At 40.4% G+C, this 20,802-nt stretch overlaps 1 protein-coding gene across 1 annotated transcript in view; it reads right to left on the reverse strand.

Annotated features, from left to right (window-relative positions):
- SESTD1 (SEC14 and spectrin domain containing 1) overlaps window positions 1–20,802 on the reverse strand; it is a 112,440-nt gene that overhangs the window by 15,220 nt on the left and 76,418 nt on the right. The window contains exons 7-12 of the mRNA XM_075829524.1: window positions 20,027–20,124; window positions 17,461–17,516; window positions 13,510–13,721; window positions 10,406–10,528; window positions 5,518–5,712; window positions 3,867–3,981 (exon numbers count right to left, since the gene is read on the reverse strand). Coding sequence (XP_075685639.1) covers window positions 3,867–3,981; window positions 5,518–5,712; window positions 10,406–10,528; window positions 13,510–13,721; window positions 17,461–17,516; window positions 20,027–20,124 — 799 coding nt within the window. The remainder of the gene's footprint in view (window positions 1–3,866; window positions 3,982–5,517; window positions 5,713–10,405; window positions 10,529–13,509; window positions 13,722–17,460; window positions 17,517–20,026; window positions 20,125–20,802) is intronic.

Genomic DNA, 20,802 nt, shown 5'->3' on the forward strand with positions numbered 1-20,802 from the left:
TTAACAACGGAATCAATAGCGCAAAAAACTGCAAACTGTTTATACAATAAACTCAGTAGTAAAACACTATGCAGTAAAAGCTCTTAAGCGCCCCCTAGTGGTGGCTGTACGTGGCTAGAATTTTATCATTTAACAAAGCAGTGGATTTGAAGCTTTGCATCAGAAAAACAAAGCTGCGGCTATTATAAAGATATATTATAAAATGGATCAGCATTGAATGTTGGAAACCTCAAAGGACAAGGTGAATGTTCGCTTTAACTGGAAATAATGCAGAGGCAGCTGGAGTTCATAAAACCAACACGTAGAAGTAGACAATGTTGCTGAAACAGGCGCTGCCGAAATTACTGTGTGTATTATAAAACGGAAACTATTAACTTGTTCTATTGAATAATAAGCTACATGGTACAGATGGAGCTGGATGAGAACAATAAGCACCACTGTGTACTCAGTAAACGCATGCTGGAATACTAATCCTGCTTCCCATCCACCAGCTGCAAAATATTAACATTTTACGACTTACAGTGGCTTCAATGGGTGGAGTAGGACAAGGTTAAAGGGGTTGTCCAGTTTCAGCAAATTTATCTCATCTTGTCAATAATTAAAAGTTACAGAATTTTTCAATATACTTTCTGTATTAATTTCTCACCGTTTCCAAGATCTCAGCTTGTTGTTACTTAGTAGAAGCATTCATAACGTTTTTTCGGTGGATGAAATCTTTCCATGGTCATGTGATGGACACGCAGGTGCTGGGATCGTTACAGTATGTGTATCAGAGATGTGTATTGTAACGAACCGTGCACCTGTGTGATCATCACCGGACCATGGACAGAATTTTATTCACTGGAAGTTAAAAATTGAATGTTCCTTCTCAATAACAAGCAGAGATCTTGACAACTGTGAGGAATTAATACAGAAAGGATATTGGAAAAAGTTTATACATTTTAATTATACAAAAATTAAGATGAATTTGATGAAACTGGAGAACCCCTTTAATAGCAATGGCCACATAAACCACCCACTTTATTGAATTGGCGATGAGCTTGTTTCTTTGATATCACATTATTGGCTTACGTTACCCTTAGAATTAATCAAAAGATTGACAATGTGATTATTTTATAGAGGCAGTGGAACATTATATAAATACAACTACGCTAGCTCTGCTCCCTCCTTCTTAGGGAGCCAATTTTAAAGGGGGATCTCTGAAAATACAAAATTAAAATGTAAAAGAATACTCTATTATCCCAACAACGTCTGTTATGATTTGGTCCCTTACCACTGATCTCATAAATTGTTGGTCTATGTCTCGGTTCATGAATGAGGGACATATTTTACAATCCCACCGCTGCTACCACGATCCCCACGATTAGGGCACAGGGAGCAAATTGTAATTGACACGATCATAGGAAACGAGAGCACGTCTGGCACGCTGTTAAATGAGATTTATTTATGTCTCCACCTTTATTTACAGGAGATCAGAAGGCAGATTAATAAGAGAATTCTCGCTTATATTCTTTAAATGCCATCATCAGAAATGAAACGCTTGTATTCTGTGAATAGAGAGCATGCAGGTGGTCACAACTTCCCCTCTGCTCTCTCCAGTCACAGAATACAGTTTACTGTAATCAATAGCTGGTCATAGCAATTAGAGGGAAGAAGCGAGAAATATGAGATGCCGCCTGCTGCCCTCTACTTATACCCAGTCCAAACGCAAGTTTCCACGGTGCTCTACAGTCCTGGCCAAAAGTTTTCAGACTGACACAAATTTTGATTTTCACAAAGTTTGCTGCTTCAGTGTTTTTAGATCTTTTAGTCAGATGTTTCTCTGGTATACTGAAGTACAATTATAAGCATTTCATATGTTTTTGTTTGTTTTTTTTTACTTTTATTGACAAATACATCACGTTTTTCCAAAGACTCCGTATTTACAGTGTTGACCATTCTCTTGAAGTCTTCTGCAATTCGCCCTGACATGCTGGATATCAGCTTCTGGGCCAAATCCTGACTGATGGTAACCCATAAACTTGTCTAATCAGTGCTTGGAGTTTATCACAATTTCTGTGTTTTTGTTTGTCCACCTGCTTTTTGGGGATTGACCACAGGTTCTTAATGGGATTGAGATCTGGGAAATTTCCTGGCCATGGACGCAAAATTTCAATGTTTTGTTCACCGAGCAACTTAGTTATCACATTTGCCTTGTGACATAATGCTCCATCATGCTGGAAAAAACATTGTTCATCACCAAATTGCTCCTGGATCATTGGGAGAAGATGCTCTTGGAGGATGTTTAGATACCATTATTTATTCATGGAATTGTTCTTAGGCAAAATTGTAAACCCACTACCTTGGATGAAAAGCAACCCCACACATGAATGGTCTCAGGAGGCTTTAATGTTGGCATGACACAGGACTCACGGTAGCGCTCACCTTTACTTCTCTGGACAATCATTCTTCTAGATGTCCCAAACAGTCTGATGGGGGCTTCATCAGAGAAAATAACTTTACCCCAGTCCTCTGCAGTAAAATCCCTGTATTTCCTGCAGAATGTCGGTCTGTCCTTGATTGTTTTCTTGGAGTGAAGTGGCTTCTTTGCTGCCCTTCTTGACACCATGCCAGCCTCCAAAAAACTTTGCCTCACTGTACGTGCAGGTGCACTGACACCTGCCTGCTGCTATTCCTGAGCAAAATCTGCACTGGTGTTGAACCGATGCTGTATCTGAATCCTCTTTAGGAGACGTTCCCGGCACTAGCTAGACTTTATTGGGCACACTGAAGCCTTCTTCACAGCAATTGAGTTCTTGATGATCCGATAAATGGTTGATTTAGGGGCAATCTTACAAGTAGCAATGTCCTTGTCTGAAAAGTATTTTTGATGCAAAGCAATGATGACTGCACCTGTTTACTTGAAGGTAACCATGGTTAACAGAAGAAGACAATGATTTCCAGCACCATCCGCCTTTTAATGCAACGAGTCTGCTCTTGTAATGCAATCAGCATGACAAGGTGATATCAGCTGCCTTGTCCTGGTTAAAATCCCTGCTATAGATCCTTGACACCACAGATAATAACAACTGCTACTGCATTTTACTGGACTGCATAATTTAATAAAAAGACGACCTGACATAACTCAGTGTTTTGCAGGTATTGTCTGAAGCTGCACCACACAGACTTTCTGCTCCGCCCACCCCATACCTGCACTCTGCCCATAATACTGATAACGCTGAGAGTGCTCTGCTGCCTTTTAGCGGCTTCCTAGTGCATTCGGAACAGAAAGCAGGGAGAAGTAGCAGATTGTGCATTTAGGGAAGATAAAGTCAGTGTTGATCAGCTTCACATAAAAGCCGCAGAGCATTGAGTGGCGTTAGAAAAGGGCATTGTTTTGGCAACCTCTGCTGTACAGCCTTATAACATACTGCAGCAGTTGTTATTGCCTGAGGTATCAAGGACCTATAGCGTACAGAGCACCTTGGGAACTTGAATTATGGGTACAGTGGAAAAGAAAAATGTCCTGGTATATTACTGTATATAACACGAGTAGGTCCAATTTACCATTTATGAAAATGTGCCTGGATTTTTACTTTATCTATAAGGTAACTTTTACATATAAAATGTTGTGAAACTTTAAACAAGTTTTGACACCTTCATGAATAACCAGTACGCATTTTATTGTTTAGACCTCCCATTGCGATTACATACAAAACATCTGCGATCTGTATTGACGGCTAATAAAACTGGTTCCGACCACTGTGTACATTTACACGCACCGTAGCTATCCAGTGCTGATGTAAATACGTGGATAGTGGGTGGCAGTGGACTAATTTCTACTTGCTTTACAATGAGTGTACAAAATGTGTCTGCCAGCTTCTTACCAACACTTTTGAGTTTTTCTTCAAGCAGTTTTAATGTTTGCTGAATTGCTGCTCCATCTGTGGGGGCCACATCAACACACAGCATACCCAGCAGGCCATCCAATTGCTGCGATAACTGAAAAAAAAACAATATTTAGAAATCAGACTACTGCAATCTGAGAACTGTGAAGCAAGCTGTTACTAGGCTTGGCAACAAAAGGCTTTTATATTAAAATATTTCATTTTCAGAAGAATTGTCTGGGCAATGTGTAACTATATGGGGGTATAAACCAACGTCCATGGCCCACATTTATCACAAGTGTTGTCATTTTAGCTAATGTCGAATGTTGTATTGACATATGTTGATACAAATTTAGGACTGCATCTGCCCTCTTTCATAAATGTGTCGCAATACAAATAACTGCCATTAACTCTCACACTGGTGGAGCAGACATGCAACTTTATAACAGTGTCCTGGCCAATTAGTAAGCCATGCCCATTTTTCCGTCCACTTTTACAAACGGACCTGCATGCCGAAAAAAATGGCTCAACATTCCGTCAAAAATGGTTAATAGGTCGATCAGCTACATTATTTTGGCGTAAAATGGGACAAAAAGAGGGGACAAATATATGAATAAAGGTGGGCCAATATCTTATGTTGTGTCCCGGTTATAAAAAAAAATAAAAAATAAAAGCTTTTGACAATCCCTGGTTGTTAGAAGGGTCTCTTGAAAATAGGAAGATCACAAGGTGTCCTCCTGCTGGGATCTCCGCAATCAGCTGTAATCTGCGGGGAAACCTGACAGTAAGTGTTCAGATTCCCTGCAGCGCCACCACAGGGGAAAATAAGCATTACACAGCGCCCATTCATATCAATGGGTTGTCTGAGTAATGCAGGACGGGTTCCCCAGAGCGATAGACACTCTTTATAACTGCTCTCCACTCTGATAGAGATAAAAAAATTGAACATCAGACCCCTCCCTATTAACTCAGAATTCCCTAATAGGGAATATGAAATTGTGTATTCTAAATTGGACAACCCCTTTAAATCTTTTCTTCATACTTTTCCTTAAGTAACACACTTTTTTTTGGCCTATCAAGAGAATGCATCCAAAACTGCATTATGTGAACAAGGTTTTAAATGAAACCTGTGATGCTGAAATTGCAGTCCTATTTTCAGGCAGCATGTTATAGAGGAGAAGCTGAGCATATTTTTGTGGACAAAGTATTCAGTATAACACATTTTATTTATTTAAATCCCTGCTCATTCTATACTTCGGAGTCCTTCACTGTGTAAGTGTGCATACGGTGATATCTGAGTGGGACCGCCCGGGACTCCCAAGTATAGAATAAATTCCAAGCTATATTTGTTAGGCTGTGCTCACATTAGCTTTGGGCTTCCGTTTATCAGTTCCGTTCGACCTTTCCGTCAGAGGAACCGACGAACGGAATGTCAAACGGAAACCATAGCTTCCGTTTTATAACCATTGATTTCAATGGTAAAGCTTCCGTTGCAATTGGTTTCCGTTCCATAAGGTTTCCATTTTTTTTAGCGGAAACAATAGCGTAGTCGGCTATCCTATTTAATCAGAAGTGTGAAGGAGGATAGGTTAATTGTATGATTATTTCTCCTGGTGATAATAGATTGTTCCCATCATTAAGAGTGTAATACCTCTTGCGCTACTCCATGAAATTCTAGCGCTATCTGCAGCAGGTTCTGTCGAAATTCTAACTGGCTTGCTTGTCGATAACAGACATCGCTGAGCCGCTGCTGCAAACCCTTCAGCTCTACCAGATCTTCTTCATCCCCTGCATTTAAGAGTGCCGCAATCTGCTGGTTCAGCTCAACATACACAGCAAACCATTCCTTGAATAAAACAGAAAAAGATTTCTCATGTCCCATTAAAGAAAAGGCGATATCAAAACTGCAACATAATGCTGAGACATAATATACAGGGTGGGCCATTTATATAGATACACCTAAATAAAATGGGAATGGTTGGTGATATTAACTTCCTGTTTGTGGCACATTAGTATATGGGAGGGGGGAAACTTTTCAAGCTGGGTGTTGACCATGGCGGCCATTTTGAAGTCAGCCATTTTGTATCCAACTTTAGTTTTTTCAATGGGAAGAGGGTCATGTGACACATCAAACTTATCGAGAATTTCACAAGAAAAACAATGGTGTGCTTGGTTTTAACGTTACTTTATTCTTTCATGAGTTAGTTATGTCATTATGGGTGTCAGGTCCGAGCATTCCTAGATGAACAGTTTCCTGGAAAGTGGATTGGTCGTCGTGGGCCAGTTGAATGGCCCCCTAGGTCTCCCGATCTGACCCCCTTAGACTTTTATCTTTGGGGTCATCTGAAGGCAATTGTCTATGCTGTGAAGATACGAGATGTGCAGCAACTGAAACTACGGATACTGGAAGCCTGTGCTAGCATTTCTTCTGCGGTGTTGCTATCAGTGTGTGAAGAGTGGGAGAAGAGGGTTGCATTGACAATCCAACATAATAGGGAGCACTTTGAACACATTTTATAAGTGGTCAGAAACTTGTAAATAACGCATGAAAGAATAAAGTAACGTTAAAACTAAGCACATCATTGTTTTTCTTGTGATATTCTCGATAAGTTTGATGTGTCACATGACCCTCTTCCCATTGAAAAAACTAAAGTTGGATACAAAATGTCCGACTTCAAAATGGCCACCATGGTCAACACCCAGCTTGAAAAGTTTCCCCCCTCCCATATACTAATGTGCCACAAACAGGAAGTTAATATCACCAACCATTCCCATTTTATTTAGGTGCATCCATATAAATGGCCCACCCTGTAGATCATCCAACACTAAAAACAAGTCTAACACACAATACATCAAATGGGAATGCATCTTAATGAGAATACAGCCTAATAATTCAGAATAAATTAGTAAACACTCTTGAGATCAAAAGGGATCTTTCTATATTTTAGGATCAATGTATTTCAGAACTGGATAAGTGAAAATATGTATATTCCATGCTTAAAAAAATGATGTAAACACCATATTCTGCACACATATTCTGTAGCCAGATGTTGAAGTTATTGAATGCCTGTGAGAAAAGTTATCTGCCTTTGTCCCTATGACAACACTTCCTGCTCTTGTTATCATAATTTTATTAATGCCGGAAAGAAAACAAAATAATTTATATGACTGGCTTTGCTATATTTGGGGTAGTTGTTCTTTGATAGTTCTATATTTATGTAAAATACAAGTATAGAATAAAAAAACCAAAAAGTAATAGCCAATCTACTACATCCCATGCTGATACAGCAAAGGAAAATCTGTAGTTTAACATATGATCAGTAAATACCTTCAACACAAAAGGTTTTATTCTGCACTTGAAATCGCCATTAAAGGAGGACATATTCTCAATTACAAATAATTATTAGTGGAAAATATCACAATTTTAATTTTACCATAAGGATATGTTAGGCTCAAGATTCTGATGACTTTTAGATGGTAAAAAAACCCGACGGGACCCATTGTTAGTTTATTAGGATCCATCATAGATCCTGTAAGACTGTAACCTAGGGTACCATTGTAAACAGAGATTTAGAAAGCCAATTACTCCATTAAAGTGAAAATTGGGGGGAATGTTGCTGATCATATAACCTTTTCCACTATCGGCACAGATTTCATTCTTGATATACGAAAAAAAACCTTGAACATAGAGAGCACATATCCTCTTATTATTAGGAGGGGTGATAACATGAAGAAAACCTTCTGTATTCCCCCCCCCCCCCCTGGGGTTTCTTTACAGGCTCTGATCTCTCACTTGCAGCTTCCCTTACATAAATAGGTACGTGCCAGTGAGTATTGAGGGGTAGGAAAGCACAGGCAATGAAAGGGGTCGTCCCCTTTTTACAATCCCATTATGTTAGAAGGCTCCACTAAAAAGAAGAGGATTACAACTGCCCCACTGCTGGGACCCCCACTGTAATATGCAGAAGAACACAACAGCAAGTGTCCAATGTGCAGTCTGATCACTGATAGAATAACGCATTGCATGCTATCCATTGAAATCAATGAGCGGTCTGTGTAATGCAAAAACTTGTGTGGCTTTTTGAAGCCGCCTTCTGCTCCAAGTAACCGATGGAGGTCCCGAAAGAGGGGAAATCCCCTCTATTCAGCCTGAGTGCCCTAAAAGATAAACCAGAAAATCTCTTTGTTCTCAGTGAGTGCTCACGTCAAAGCCGTCATCAAAATGCTAACAGCTCCAATGCGAGGAATAGACAACTGCATGCCCCCCCCCCCCATGTCAGGACGTAGGTTCTATAAATGGCACCTACACCTGGGAAAAACAATCACAGGGCATTTGATCTCCACTAGTATATCAATTGCTCTCGTTTAGAAGGGTGTACCTTTGCTTTACTTGTGAATGCATTTAATAATTTCTGAACATGTTCCCTCTCCGCTATGTACTCTATTAAGTCCGTTCCTTTTATCGTGTTGTAAATAGCTCCTTTAATACGCTCCACACAGTTATCTCCGCTATATTTAGAGTGGCGGGCCGGCAATGACCCTACATAAGCTTCAGCTATTCTATTAATGATGAGTGTTCCAGCAGGTAATAATAGTATCTTGTGATAGAGGAGATGACCTCAAAAATAGAGCGAGCGCCATATGCCATCAGGATTTTAAACAACGAGTTCAGAGGGGGGTAAGATACTCCCATGTTACTGATGAAAAAATGGTTTCTGTGTCCTGCACGTGGTGATCATTGAAAACTTTTCAAAGAGGGAGACTTTAACTCCGATTATTTTCAATTATAAACACAATTCAATATGTAATCGCTCACATAGAAGGCTTTAGTGAACATCTATCTTTAAACGCCATAGGGGAGATTGATAAATAACAATAAAGCAAAAAAATGGTGCGCTCGGATCTCCCCCGCTGCACATGTACATGTCCTGTTCATGAATCTGCCAAAGTAAGAACCTGGCCCCTTCCTAGAAACAGGCAACTTTTAAATGGCATTCTATATAACGAGTGCAGTCCTGTCAGATTTAACGAATAACGCTGCACGCTGCGCTATTTTTTCCCGAGATAACGACAGGCACCACGACAGAGCCCAACTAACCCGATTGTACATCAATGGGGTCTGTCGGTTTCTGTCGTATGTCGGATTTGGCAATGTGTCATGGTTTACACTATAAACAGAAACCACATCCCAAGTGTAAACTTAGCCTAAGGCCTCATGCACACAAACTTATTTTTTCCCTCCCGTAAATACGGGTCCTTGGTAACGCGTATTCGACCCGTATTGCACCAGTATTTACGGACCCGCGCCCGTAAATACAGGTCCGGTGTCACCAGTATTCCACCTGTATTTACGGGCACATTTTCGCTGCAAAATTGCACTGCAGTAATCGGCAGCCCCTTCTCTCCATCAGTGCAGGATAAAGAGTAGGGACAGCCCTTTCCGTAATAAAAGTAAAAGAAATTCATACTTACCCGGCCGTTGTCTTGGTGACGCGTCCCTCTCTTGACATCCAGTCCGTCCTCCCTGGATGATGCGGCAGTCCATGTGACCGCTGCAGCCTGTGATTGGCTGCAGCGGTCACATTGGCTGAAACGTCACCCCGGGAGGCCGGACTGGAGGAAGAAGCAGGGAGTTCTGGGTAAGTATGAACGTCTTTTTTTCTTACAGGGTGATCTATATTGGGATCGGTAGTCACTGTCCCGGGTGCTGAAACAGTTACTGCCAATCATTTAACTCTTTCAGCACCTTGGACAGTGACTATCCCCTGACATCGCCTAGAAACGCGACCGTAATTATGGGTGCACACACGTAGTCACCCGTAATTACGGGAGCCCCATAGACTTCTATGGGCCTGCCCGTGCCGTAATTACGGCCTGAAATATGACATGTTCTATATTTTTCATCGGCACGGGCCCCTTCCCGTAAGCATACGGGGAGGTACCCGTGGCCAATAAAAGACTATGGGCCCGTGATTACAGGCGTTTTTACGTTCGTGTGCATGGGGCCTAAGGGCTCATTCAGACAAGTGTAATACTCATCCATGTGTTGCGCGTTGAAATCACACACAGCACACGGACCCATGCAATGGGGCCATTCACACGCGCGTTGTTTTACACGCAGCGTGTGTTCATTGCGTGCGTTTTCACATCAAATACATTGAAAAGTAGAGAAACAAATAAAAAAAAATAAAAAATGAAATCCTTGCATGGACATGAAAAACGCATGCCACACGCAAAGCACACTGATGCCAATACACAACGCACACGCTTGTCTGAATGTAGCCCTACTGTATGTAATGCAACAGAGATTAAAACCCAAATAAATAAAACACAATACAAAAAAGGTCATAATATATTATCTTAGTCAAAAAGTGATATTTGCAAATACTAGGCAATATGTTGGTAAAATTTACGTAAAACATATAGGATACTAAAATAAATGTAAATCAACCTATATTAACAGTTCTATGCCCCCCACCCCTACAATCTTCTACCAACTGTGACAAGTAGTGGAAAGACCTTGTTATATCCACACTTACACTGTGCTGACTCTCAATCTCTTCATGTTTCTGTTGTAAGGCCTGAGAAGCTCTGATAGAGTCACCAATTCCCCATTGTGTTCTCAGCTGTTCTGACCCGGGTCCCTCCAGCCAGTTCACAACCTGCAATAAGGACAGATGTCATCTTTACTGAATTATTTATCGAAAAGGAATTGGGGAACAAATACAGGTAAAAGACAATTAATACAAGTCAATTGCATATATCCAACTACAAAATTTTATAAGTGTTAATCCCAACAAGTTGAAGAAAAGGCAATGCTCTCCGAAATATAGCCAAGGATGACCGAATCTCCTGTTGTGCGACATTTGCTTGCCAATATGAAGGGAACATCACGCACCCCAGTTAAGTAAATCAATCATCTTTCACTAAACAGCCAATTTTAATAAAAGGCTATGCTTTCAAACGGGACGGAAATGCTGCGGATTGTCTGTAGCATATCCTGAGTGTTTCCACAGCATAATCCACACAGGCTACCTGCATATTTTCCCGCGGATTTCACTTCTTCTACATTGAAAAGGCTGAAATCCGCAGTGAACATCCAGAACAGAATAAGCATGCTCGGATTTCTGCATGGAAAATGTTCACCACGTGGATGAGATTTGTCCAAATGTCATCCACATGGCTGCAACTGTGATACGTTGCAGATTTTTCGCATGGATAGTCTACACAGAAAATCTGTCCCGTGTGAAACCAGCCTAAGGGTTCCAGAAAATCACAAATCAAGTTTCACAGCAAAAAATTATGATTCAACGTTACTTCAAGGTTTCCTCACAGATAACAGCTGATCGCTGGGGGAAAACGTTGCGATCAGTTTATTGTCACGGAACCCTTATAAACAAGTAGGTATTGTCCAAAGCGGAGAACCCCTTTAAAGAAGGAATGCTGTCGTAGACATTACTATTACTGTAAAACAATGGCACCCTACCAAACAAGGTCTTCTGTTTTCAACAAACCTTCCACTTATACAGTCTGCATAGGTGATATACATGAATATATATAGAAGTAAAAATTATTTCCCAAAGTATATTATTCATGTATTAATATCCCTCAAAAAACAAATGAAAAAAAAACAGCCATCTGGGCAAATCCGGTCTTCACTGTGCATTGTATAAGAGAGGTGCCTGACCTTGCACTCCCATTTCTCAGCGCTACCACTGACTCATGCAGCTCTGGATTAAGACTTTCAGGATAAGTAGCTTTGTCGGGGGAACCTAACTAAGCGACATTTTATATAATGAAAGCCGACACTTCCAAGACTAGATTACCTATCAAATCACACCGCATCATTGGAGAAGCATCTTACTACACTGACCTGAGCTCCTTCTACTCCGTAGATCAGCAGTTCTGCCATACCAATCGGAGCTACATAAAAATATATTGCATTTATACTGTAGATTGTCTAGTTTTAGCTCTGGTCTGATGAGTATTTACTTTTATATGATCATTGAATTTTACACATTCACGTGTGCTAGACAGAACTGAACAAGGACGCTGTATTTAAAGTGGTAGAGTTTGAGACAAATAAAGATAGAATAACCGAGCACATCAATTCTAAATATTCTGTATTTGCCCCTCAGATCCATCATACTGTAGTACAAAAACAGCAGCCTACACTCTCCAGTGGGGGGGGGGGGCAGTACCCTATATACATCGTATACCTGAATAGCAATAGAAAGAAAGAGTAGTAGCAAGTCTGGTAATAAATGACAGCATTAGCAGATAAATAAATTCGCCATGGCTTCTTTCCATTTGCAAAACACCAGTGCTCTGCTCGTTGCTGATCTTTTCTTATGGAAGTCTGCATTCTGTGAATGGAAAGAGCAGATGTGCGGGTTGCTACGTGCTAAAGGTCTTTAAAGAAAGCTTCTCCCTTCGTTTGTAAAATGAAGGGTCCCAAAATGGTGTACTCTGTTGAGGGCACCAGGAGAGCAGCGGCAGCAAATTTTATTTTCCCGCGACTGCTTTCCTATACTACAACTTTCTAATATATAGTGGCATTAAAGTGGGGGTTCACCTTAGTTGCTCCATAACTAGACCTCACTTTAAAAGCCACAACTTCTCTGTCTGACGCGGACACCCTCTTGCCTGGATCTTGTTTATAGACTGTAGCCTGCAGCGTGATTGGATTATAAAGCTGAAGGATATACAACAGTTTCCGGCAGCCTTGGCAGCAAATTTGAAAAGAAAACCATATTAGAAAATCGCATTTTAATCCAATCCCTGATATATTCCGTAAACTCCAACTCAAAATTTAAGTCTGTTCACATCTGCATTGGAGGCTCCGTTAGGGGCCTCTGTTGCAAATACGGTAAAAAATACTGGGAATAGTGCAGTAAAACCACAGACTCCCCGATGGAAACCCAATGGAATCCATTAAAGTCAATTGGTTCTGGCGGGCACTGGTTGTCTACGTTGTTCAACAGACCTGGTGCTTCCAATATTTTTATTGTGCGGCCCCTCTGACGAAGTAGAACAAAGGAAAGCCAGACGCAGACGTGAACATGCCCTTGGCCAGGCAACGCACACACTGTCAGATAAGTTGCATGTGTTTTTTAATTTATATTTTATTTAAGCCAACTGCATTTTCTTCTGGAGAGACAGATTTAAGAAATGTGACTGTTTAACCTCTTCCTCTGCTAGTAAAATTGTAGGAATCGTAAGCATCATCGTCACCTTCCTTCTAAGTTCACTGAGTGATCACCCCAATGCCAATACCATAAGGGAAATATTGGTGGGGATCCAGAGAGTAATAGTAAATATTATATATTGTGTACATTTGTAGGTTTTATTTATAGGGGGGACATGTGATACCTATGGAAGACATAAGTGTGTACAAGGGTGTGGCGGGGCACCGGATCTGCAGAGGTAAGTTTATTAAGAATTTTATTATTTTATCAATTACCGGAAAACCCTGTTGACCTTAAGAGATAAATTTACTTTAAATTTAGTGTATAAAAAGTTTGCAGTGACTGATAAAAGCCAACCAGGCATGTGTTTTTCCATTCGTTGCCAGAAAAGGTATGCCTATGAGTGCTAAGCGTCATTTAGATTGTAGAAATCAGCGGCGCTCTCTCCCTCTCACCTGCATAACCTTCTGCTGAATCTCATCAAGCTGCGTTCGTTTGCTGCGCTGTCTGCACACCTCCTGGTATCGGGTATATTGTTCTCGGAGGGAATCAAGAAGTTTCATAACCTGAGGCTGAGCCAAAAGTTCATCGTCCATTGGAGACCATGCAACACCTCCTTCCGAACCATTAAAGCGCCGCTGCTGTAGTTCAGATAGCAGCTCATGACCTTTACATGGTGAAGGCAAAAAGTAACAATTAAAAAGGTAAGGAATTTAATTAAAAAAGTGATAAACCAACAACAAACAATGAAGGTTCCCACTAAATGACAGCCAGGTATGAATAAAAAGTATGGCCATAATGACCAAGTAAAAAATATAAAGTTTTGCTTATTGCATTTTCTTTATTAGGTCAAATATGTTTTAATTTCCCATTGCTTTAAAGAAGTCAGTTTCTCTATTCACTCCTACGAGACTCACATCAAGGCTGTCATTGGAACGAATAGAGAGACGGACTTCCAGTCCACACAGCAAACGTTGTAGGATTTGGTTCGTCAGAGCGGGGGTCACGTGACAGAACGTGACCTAAAACGATGGCTGAACATAAAGCCAACGGTGAGTTTTCTAACTACAGTATCGTTTATGCCACCTCAATTACATATGGGGGAGTCCAGAATATTTTTTGCTGGGAGCTTTTCTTTAAACAGTTGAATAATTACAACCATCGTTTGTGCTTTCTAGGAAAGTTTTACATGTTTGCAGATGAGCTACGAACACAGATGTTTTTACGAACACACACGATCATTTCAACTTTTAATCTGTAGTAATTTCAGTCAGATGCTGTACAGCTAAGCATGGGCGGGTCCTGAATTCTGTATTTCCACAGGTGGTCAATCACTTTAAAGCGGTTTAGAGAGGTTGGTGCACAGCTTAGCGCCAACTGGTGGTTATTTTTTCTTTATGTTTCTCTGTTCCACCGCTTTCACGGAAAAATGTACCTAAACATTTCAGTCCTATTAATATTAATGGGATTTGTGCAATCAATTGGTTTCATATCTGTTTTATCATCAAGTTTCTACTACATTACTCTATACTCTATCCAGTAAAAAAGTAAAATAAAAAAAAACCTGACCTTTACCATAAAAATGAACGAGATCCAATATTACTACAATTTGTTAAAAACCAAATCTGGCAAAAAAAAAAAAGAAGCCTTGTCGCCAGTGACAACCACAAACAATAGCTGCAGACAAACAAAAAGATTTTTTTTGTACACTTTCACTGTTCTTGTGATACCGAGTATCTGCAGGTGACAAAGGGACAATGAGAAGGTGGACAGCAGCATCACTCTGTACTCCCTTATGTGACAAGTGAAGTGAATAACATTATTATCTTATTACAATAGCGCCTGACAAGGGGTGGGATATATCAGACAGCAAGTGAATAGTCAGTTCTTGAAGTTGGTGTGTTGGAAAGACGAAAAATGTACAAGCGCAAGGATCTGAACGACTTTGATAAGGGCCAAATTCTGATGGCTAGACGACTGGGTCAGAGCATCTCCAAAACAGTGGGTCTTGTGGGGTGTTCCCGGTATGCAGTGGTTAGTACCTTTTAAAAGTGGTCCAAGGAAGGACAACCGGTGACAGGATCATGGGCACTAAAGACTCATTGATGTGTATGGGGAGCAAAGGCTAGTCCGTTGTGTCCAATCCCACAGAAGAGCTACTGTAGCATAAATTGCTGTAAAAGCTACTGCGGACTATGATATAAATGTGTCAGAACACACCATGCATCGCAGCTTGCAGAGTATGGGGCTGCTATAGAAGCAGACCAGTCAGAGTGGTCCACCTATCCATTGCTGAAAGTGTTTACAATGGGCAGGTAATTATTAGAACTGGACCATGGAAAAATGGAAGAAGATGGCCTGGGTGTAATGAATGACTTTTTTTCTTTTTTCAAATCATGAGAATGACTAGGTGTGTGTGCGTCACTTTAAGGGGGAAGAGATGGCACATGGACGCACTATGGGAAGAAGGCATGCCATCAGAGGCTGTGTGATGGTCTGGGCAATATTCTGCTGCAAAACTTTGAGTTCTGGCATTCATGTAATTATTTCCGTGTCACGTACCACCTAGATAAACATTGCGGCAGACCAAGTACACCTCTTCATGACAACGGTATTCCCTAATGGCAGTGGGCTCTATTAGCAGAATAATGTGCCCTGCGACACCGCAAAAATTGTTCAGGAACGTTTTGAGTTTGATTTACTTATGTGCGAAATTTGGTGCAGATCGGTCCAGTCGTTTTGTCACATGTATCACTTCGCTTGAAAAAAGTTCCATAGTGGAACTGAAACGTCGCTTGGCTCTAAACAAGGGCAAATAAAACCACATATTTTTTACTGGACCCGGCTGGAGTGCTGCAATCTTTTTTCTTGTAAATAAAACCATGAGTGCTATTATTCTGAAGCGGAAGAGGAAACTCCATTGAATACCTTTAGGGTAAATTAAAACACTGTTTGCGAGCCAGACCTTCTAGTTCAACATCACTGCCTGACCTCATAAATGCTCTATTAGCTGAATGGGCACAAATTCCAACAGACACACTCCAAACTTTAGGCCATATAGTATATCTGCATCGATCATCCATCCATCGATCACCCATCCATCGATCCATCCATGCATCCATCCATCCATGCATCCATCCATCCATGTATCCATCCATCCATCCATCCATCCATCCATGTATCCATCCATCCATGTATCCATCCATCCATCCATCCATCCATCCATCCATCCATCCATCCATCCATCCATGTATCCATCCATCCATGTATCCATCCATCCATCCATTGTATTTCAGGAGCATAAAGTTTGTGCTATATAAATAACTGTTGCTGCTTTGAATTCCCCATTTTCAACGGATTAATTTACCCCTTTGTTGACATACAGTCCAGATGTGCCTGGTTTATTCTTCCACAATGCTATGTACTTATCTATATGCACCTACTTTTGTATATTGGACAATCTCGTGACATTTTAATGCAATCTGGGATATTTTTTAACCTTCTTTAATAAAATGTAATAAAGAAATAAAAAAAAATATTTCTGCTGTTGAGTTTTAAGGAAGTAACAGTTGATGAATCAACAGCATTAACCTATTCAGTGAAGTGTATATTTGTCTGGCCGGCCAGGAAACAGAGGATATGCTTCATGAACGGCACTGCCCAGCAGATTTGTGGGAGGTCAACACTTCACAGAAGTATGTATGGGGAGTCAGAGATCTAAGGACAAAAACATAAAGACAACATTTCTTGAAAACGGCTGTAAAATATGGAGCGGTTTTCAAGGTAAAATAGCCTCTGATTTTTAGACATTTTTTAAGCATCAAGCGTTTTTTGATGCATTTTTTTATGGCTGTTTTTGGAGCTGTTTTTCTATTGAGACAATGGAAAACGTCTCAAGAAGTGACATGCACTTATTTTTTACGCGCCGTTTTTACAAACGGGCGCGTAAAAAAGACGCCCCGTGCGAATGAAACGCCATTTTTCACATTGAAATCAATGGGCAGATGCTTGGAGGAGTACAGCCTTCGTATTTTTAGCCATTTTTCTGGGGCGTTTACGGCCCCGAAAAACGGCTGAAAATAAGCCGTGTGAACATACCCTCGGCTTTATTAGAATTCCTTATCTGAATCAAGCAATTATTGTCACGTTTTAGATGTATGGACTGCTTGGCCATGAAGCAGAGATTTTCATTGTGGGGTTAGTGTTAAATTTGCTGCCGATTTTTTCTGCACTGTGGAATGGGGTTTATGAAACTCCATTTACATGCATTGTACTGTACTTTGTGGCAGATTTTCAAACTGGAATCGGCTACAAATTCTCCATATGTGACTGTGACCTCAATTGCTACATGCAGACCACCCGACTATTACTTGTGTAGTTGATTATTACAATTAAACACACCATACCGGTTTGTAGAACAGTTTCTGGATCAACAGAAGGAAGGTAATTGAAATCCATTGACCTTAAAAACAAAAGTGAAAATTATTTTTAGTTTATTATTTCCTATTGATCTTATAACTTATTGTAATCTCAGCATGTTACATTGACACAATGGTAACACAAAAATCTTCAGGAAAAGTCACATCAGAAATCATTAGGTCATAGTGAAAAATTATTTCATCAAAGATAAAAAAAAAAAAATGTATGGAAAATAGCATACTTTGTACACCGTGCATATGCATCAATGAGCCCTGTCAACCCCCCCCCCCTTCTAATCCCCTAATGGTTATGGCATAGTACTCGGACTGATGACTATCATACAACAATTCCTTTATTTGAAGTCAGGGTCTAGAATACAAAAAAGAAAAACAAAAGCAGTAAACACGTTATTTAGTGACATTTACCTCACATTTGTAATGCTACCTGCCAACAATGGCATAGCTACCAGACTATGCAAATGCTATAGGACCTGGGATGAGCGGGGCTGGCACAGCACAGAGCTTTTTCATTGCCTTCCTTCACACTATAATAGAGTGAAGTAATAAAATCCTGTTCACCAGCACCCAACACTAGGGGGAGCTCACTGCATACAGACTTACACAGATCCTGATTAGTTTAATAGGAGCTATATGAATCCATATGCATTGTCAAAGGGACTCCATAGTGTAATTAGTAGGGAATACATTTTGTCTGCTTTGTAATGCAATGTACTGTACTGTAAAGCTGCCCAGAAAGCTATTACATATAAAGGAATCCACAGGGGAACCAGAACCAGACATCCACGATGGGTAAACTAAGTTTGGGGAAGATTCCAAACTGTAAATCAATAAGATCATACATATTTAATTGATTGCTTGCCAACTGCTGTTATTTGGCTATAAAAACTGTGTTGACTTGGGGAAGTCTGGTCAAGTTATGAGCCTGAATGCTGGACACGCTGCCTATTCTGGAATAAAGTCACTTCAAAGGATCTCTGGATTTGACTGCCTTTTTTGACTCTCCAACACCGTTAAGCTCTACCTAGTGGCGGTGGCAGGCATTAAGAATCGTCAGTGCAATGTTTCAGTTTCACAGGGCCTTTCTCAAGCGATGTGATACCGGTTATGACAAATAAATATATATATATATATATATATATATATATATATATATATATATATATATATATATAATGTGTTACAATGATACAATCATGTGCAAATAATGACAAATATACAAAACACACCTCAAAATATGTGAACAATCTAAGCATATCGTCATGTGATAATAGGCAGTGTACATACAAATATCTATGTGAATTTTATGGTGTCTGACAATATAATAGAAGATATATTATAATTAATAAGTGTAATTAAAGATAGGGGCAGGAAACAGGCTCGCTTAGTAGTAAACTCATGAGTTCCGCAAATGTAATAATCCAAAAAGTAAATTACACTTCATCTACCGATCAAAAGGGAGCATGCTCAAGGTTCAACCAATCATTGGCCATGTATAGGGGGGGGGGGGGTCACCTGACCCTAGATAGATGCCAATAAAAGACCTGGCTGCATTCATAGTAATAAAAAAATGTCTATTCACAGTGTCATCCAGACCGTGCATGAGCACTAAAATAAGCGACGTGTTTTTGACAGATAGAGATGTATGATAGAATATATATATATATATATATATATATATATATATATAGAGAGAGAGATATGTGATAAATAGACATGAGAGAGATAAATAGTTATGAGATGATAGATCGATAAATATGAAATTCACATATATATATATATATATATATATATATATATATATATATATATATAAGAGATGGAAAGATAGATCTGAGGTAGGTAGAAGATATAGATAGATATATAGGCACACAAATAAACGCACGCACACACACAGTATACCCAGTTTTAGTTGCTATTGCCTGTTTTTATTTCTTCACCTTTTTTCTTTTCCTTTTGGGGGATGAGGCCCATTCTGACTGTTGCTATGAGGCCCCTATGATTTCTGTGTATGCCCCTACCTGGAAACCACAAAAAAGAAGGGTAGACGCTGCTAACAAATCTTGTAGGTGCATGATCAGCTGACAGGGGATGTATGGCTAAGTATTTTTTATTCTTCAGGGAAGAGGAATATAAAGTTTACTATAGTATAAATCCCTTCTCTGCTGGAGTGTTGGCAGGAAAAAACAAAACAAAAAAGGAGTGTAAGTTCTTTAGTGTGTGTCGTCTCTGGCTTCTAATGTTTCTGGGCTGGTTCCTAGGCCTGGATAATGAAAGCAGCAAAAATGTGAAGACGACATTATAAGATGCTAGATCTTGTATTTTCAGGCTATAGGAGGAGTGGTGGAGCTTCTCATTAAGTCTGACATTGTTTTTGTTGTTTGGATGCATGTTTCATTACTGAATAACTCTACGCCAAGCTCTTCACGCTCTTTCTCTGCAGGTTTCGGGAGGCAGGCAGTACACCTGGTTTTTGATAATGGGATTATGATGATAGCGCTGCACAAGTAAAGTACTATCAGTTTGTTTCACAAACCTGTCTTTCTCGTTCTGATTTCCCTTATCACTTCCATTGTTGATAACAGCCAGCTCGTCCAGAAGCGATGTCGACTCTTTTGTGAACTTCTCAAATACCTGCAATGCAGAGGCAAATCATTATCCAATACAATGGAGGAAAAACTTCTATTAGGTTTTGCAGAATGAATACAAATCACACAATACATGCAGACACGCTACAGGTACAGTACATTATGATGAACAATACCGTGGACTTAAATAAAATAAAAAGTCTGACATATACGCACAAATCCATAATCAGTTAAAGTGGATATTAAAAAGGTTGTCTGGGATTAGAAAATACAAACGGTTTACTCTACATTAGGAGACAGAGCGTCCTGCTCTGTCCCCTAGGCTGCCGTCTCCACAATGGCTGCTTGTGCAGTGAAAAACACATTACATTCTACAGTGCTGGCGACTGTCCTCGATACGAGAGTCATGGAGACCAGCAGGACGCTCTGTCTCCTAATGCGGAGTTATGAGCCGCCGGCAGCACAGACTGCAGCCAGTCCAGCGTCTCCTAATGCGGAGTTATGAGCCGCCGGCAGCACAGACTGCAGACAGTCCAGCGTCTCCCAATGCAGAGTTATGAGCCGCCGGCAGCACAGACTGCAGACAGTCCAGCGTCTCCTAATGCGGAGTTATGAGCCGCCGGCAGCACAGACTGCAGCCAGTCCAGCGTCTCCTAATGCAGTTATGAGCCGCCGGCAGCACAGACTGCAGCCAGTCCAGCGTCTCCTAATGCAGTTATGAGCC

This window comes from Rhinoderma darwinii, chromosome 6 (assembly GCF_050947455.1).
Source record: "Rhinoderma darwinii isolate aRhiDar2 chromosome 6, aRhiDar2.hap1, whole genome shotgun sequence".
NCBI classification, from domain to species: domain Eukaryota; kingdom Metazoa; phylum Chordata; class Amphibia; order Anura; family Rhinodermatidae; genus Rhinoderma; species Rhinoderma darwinii.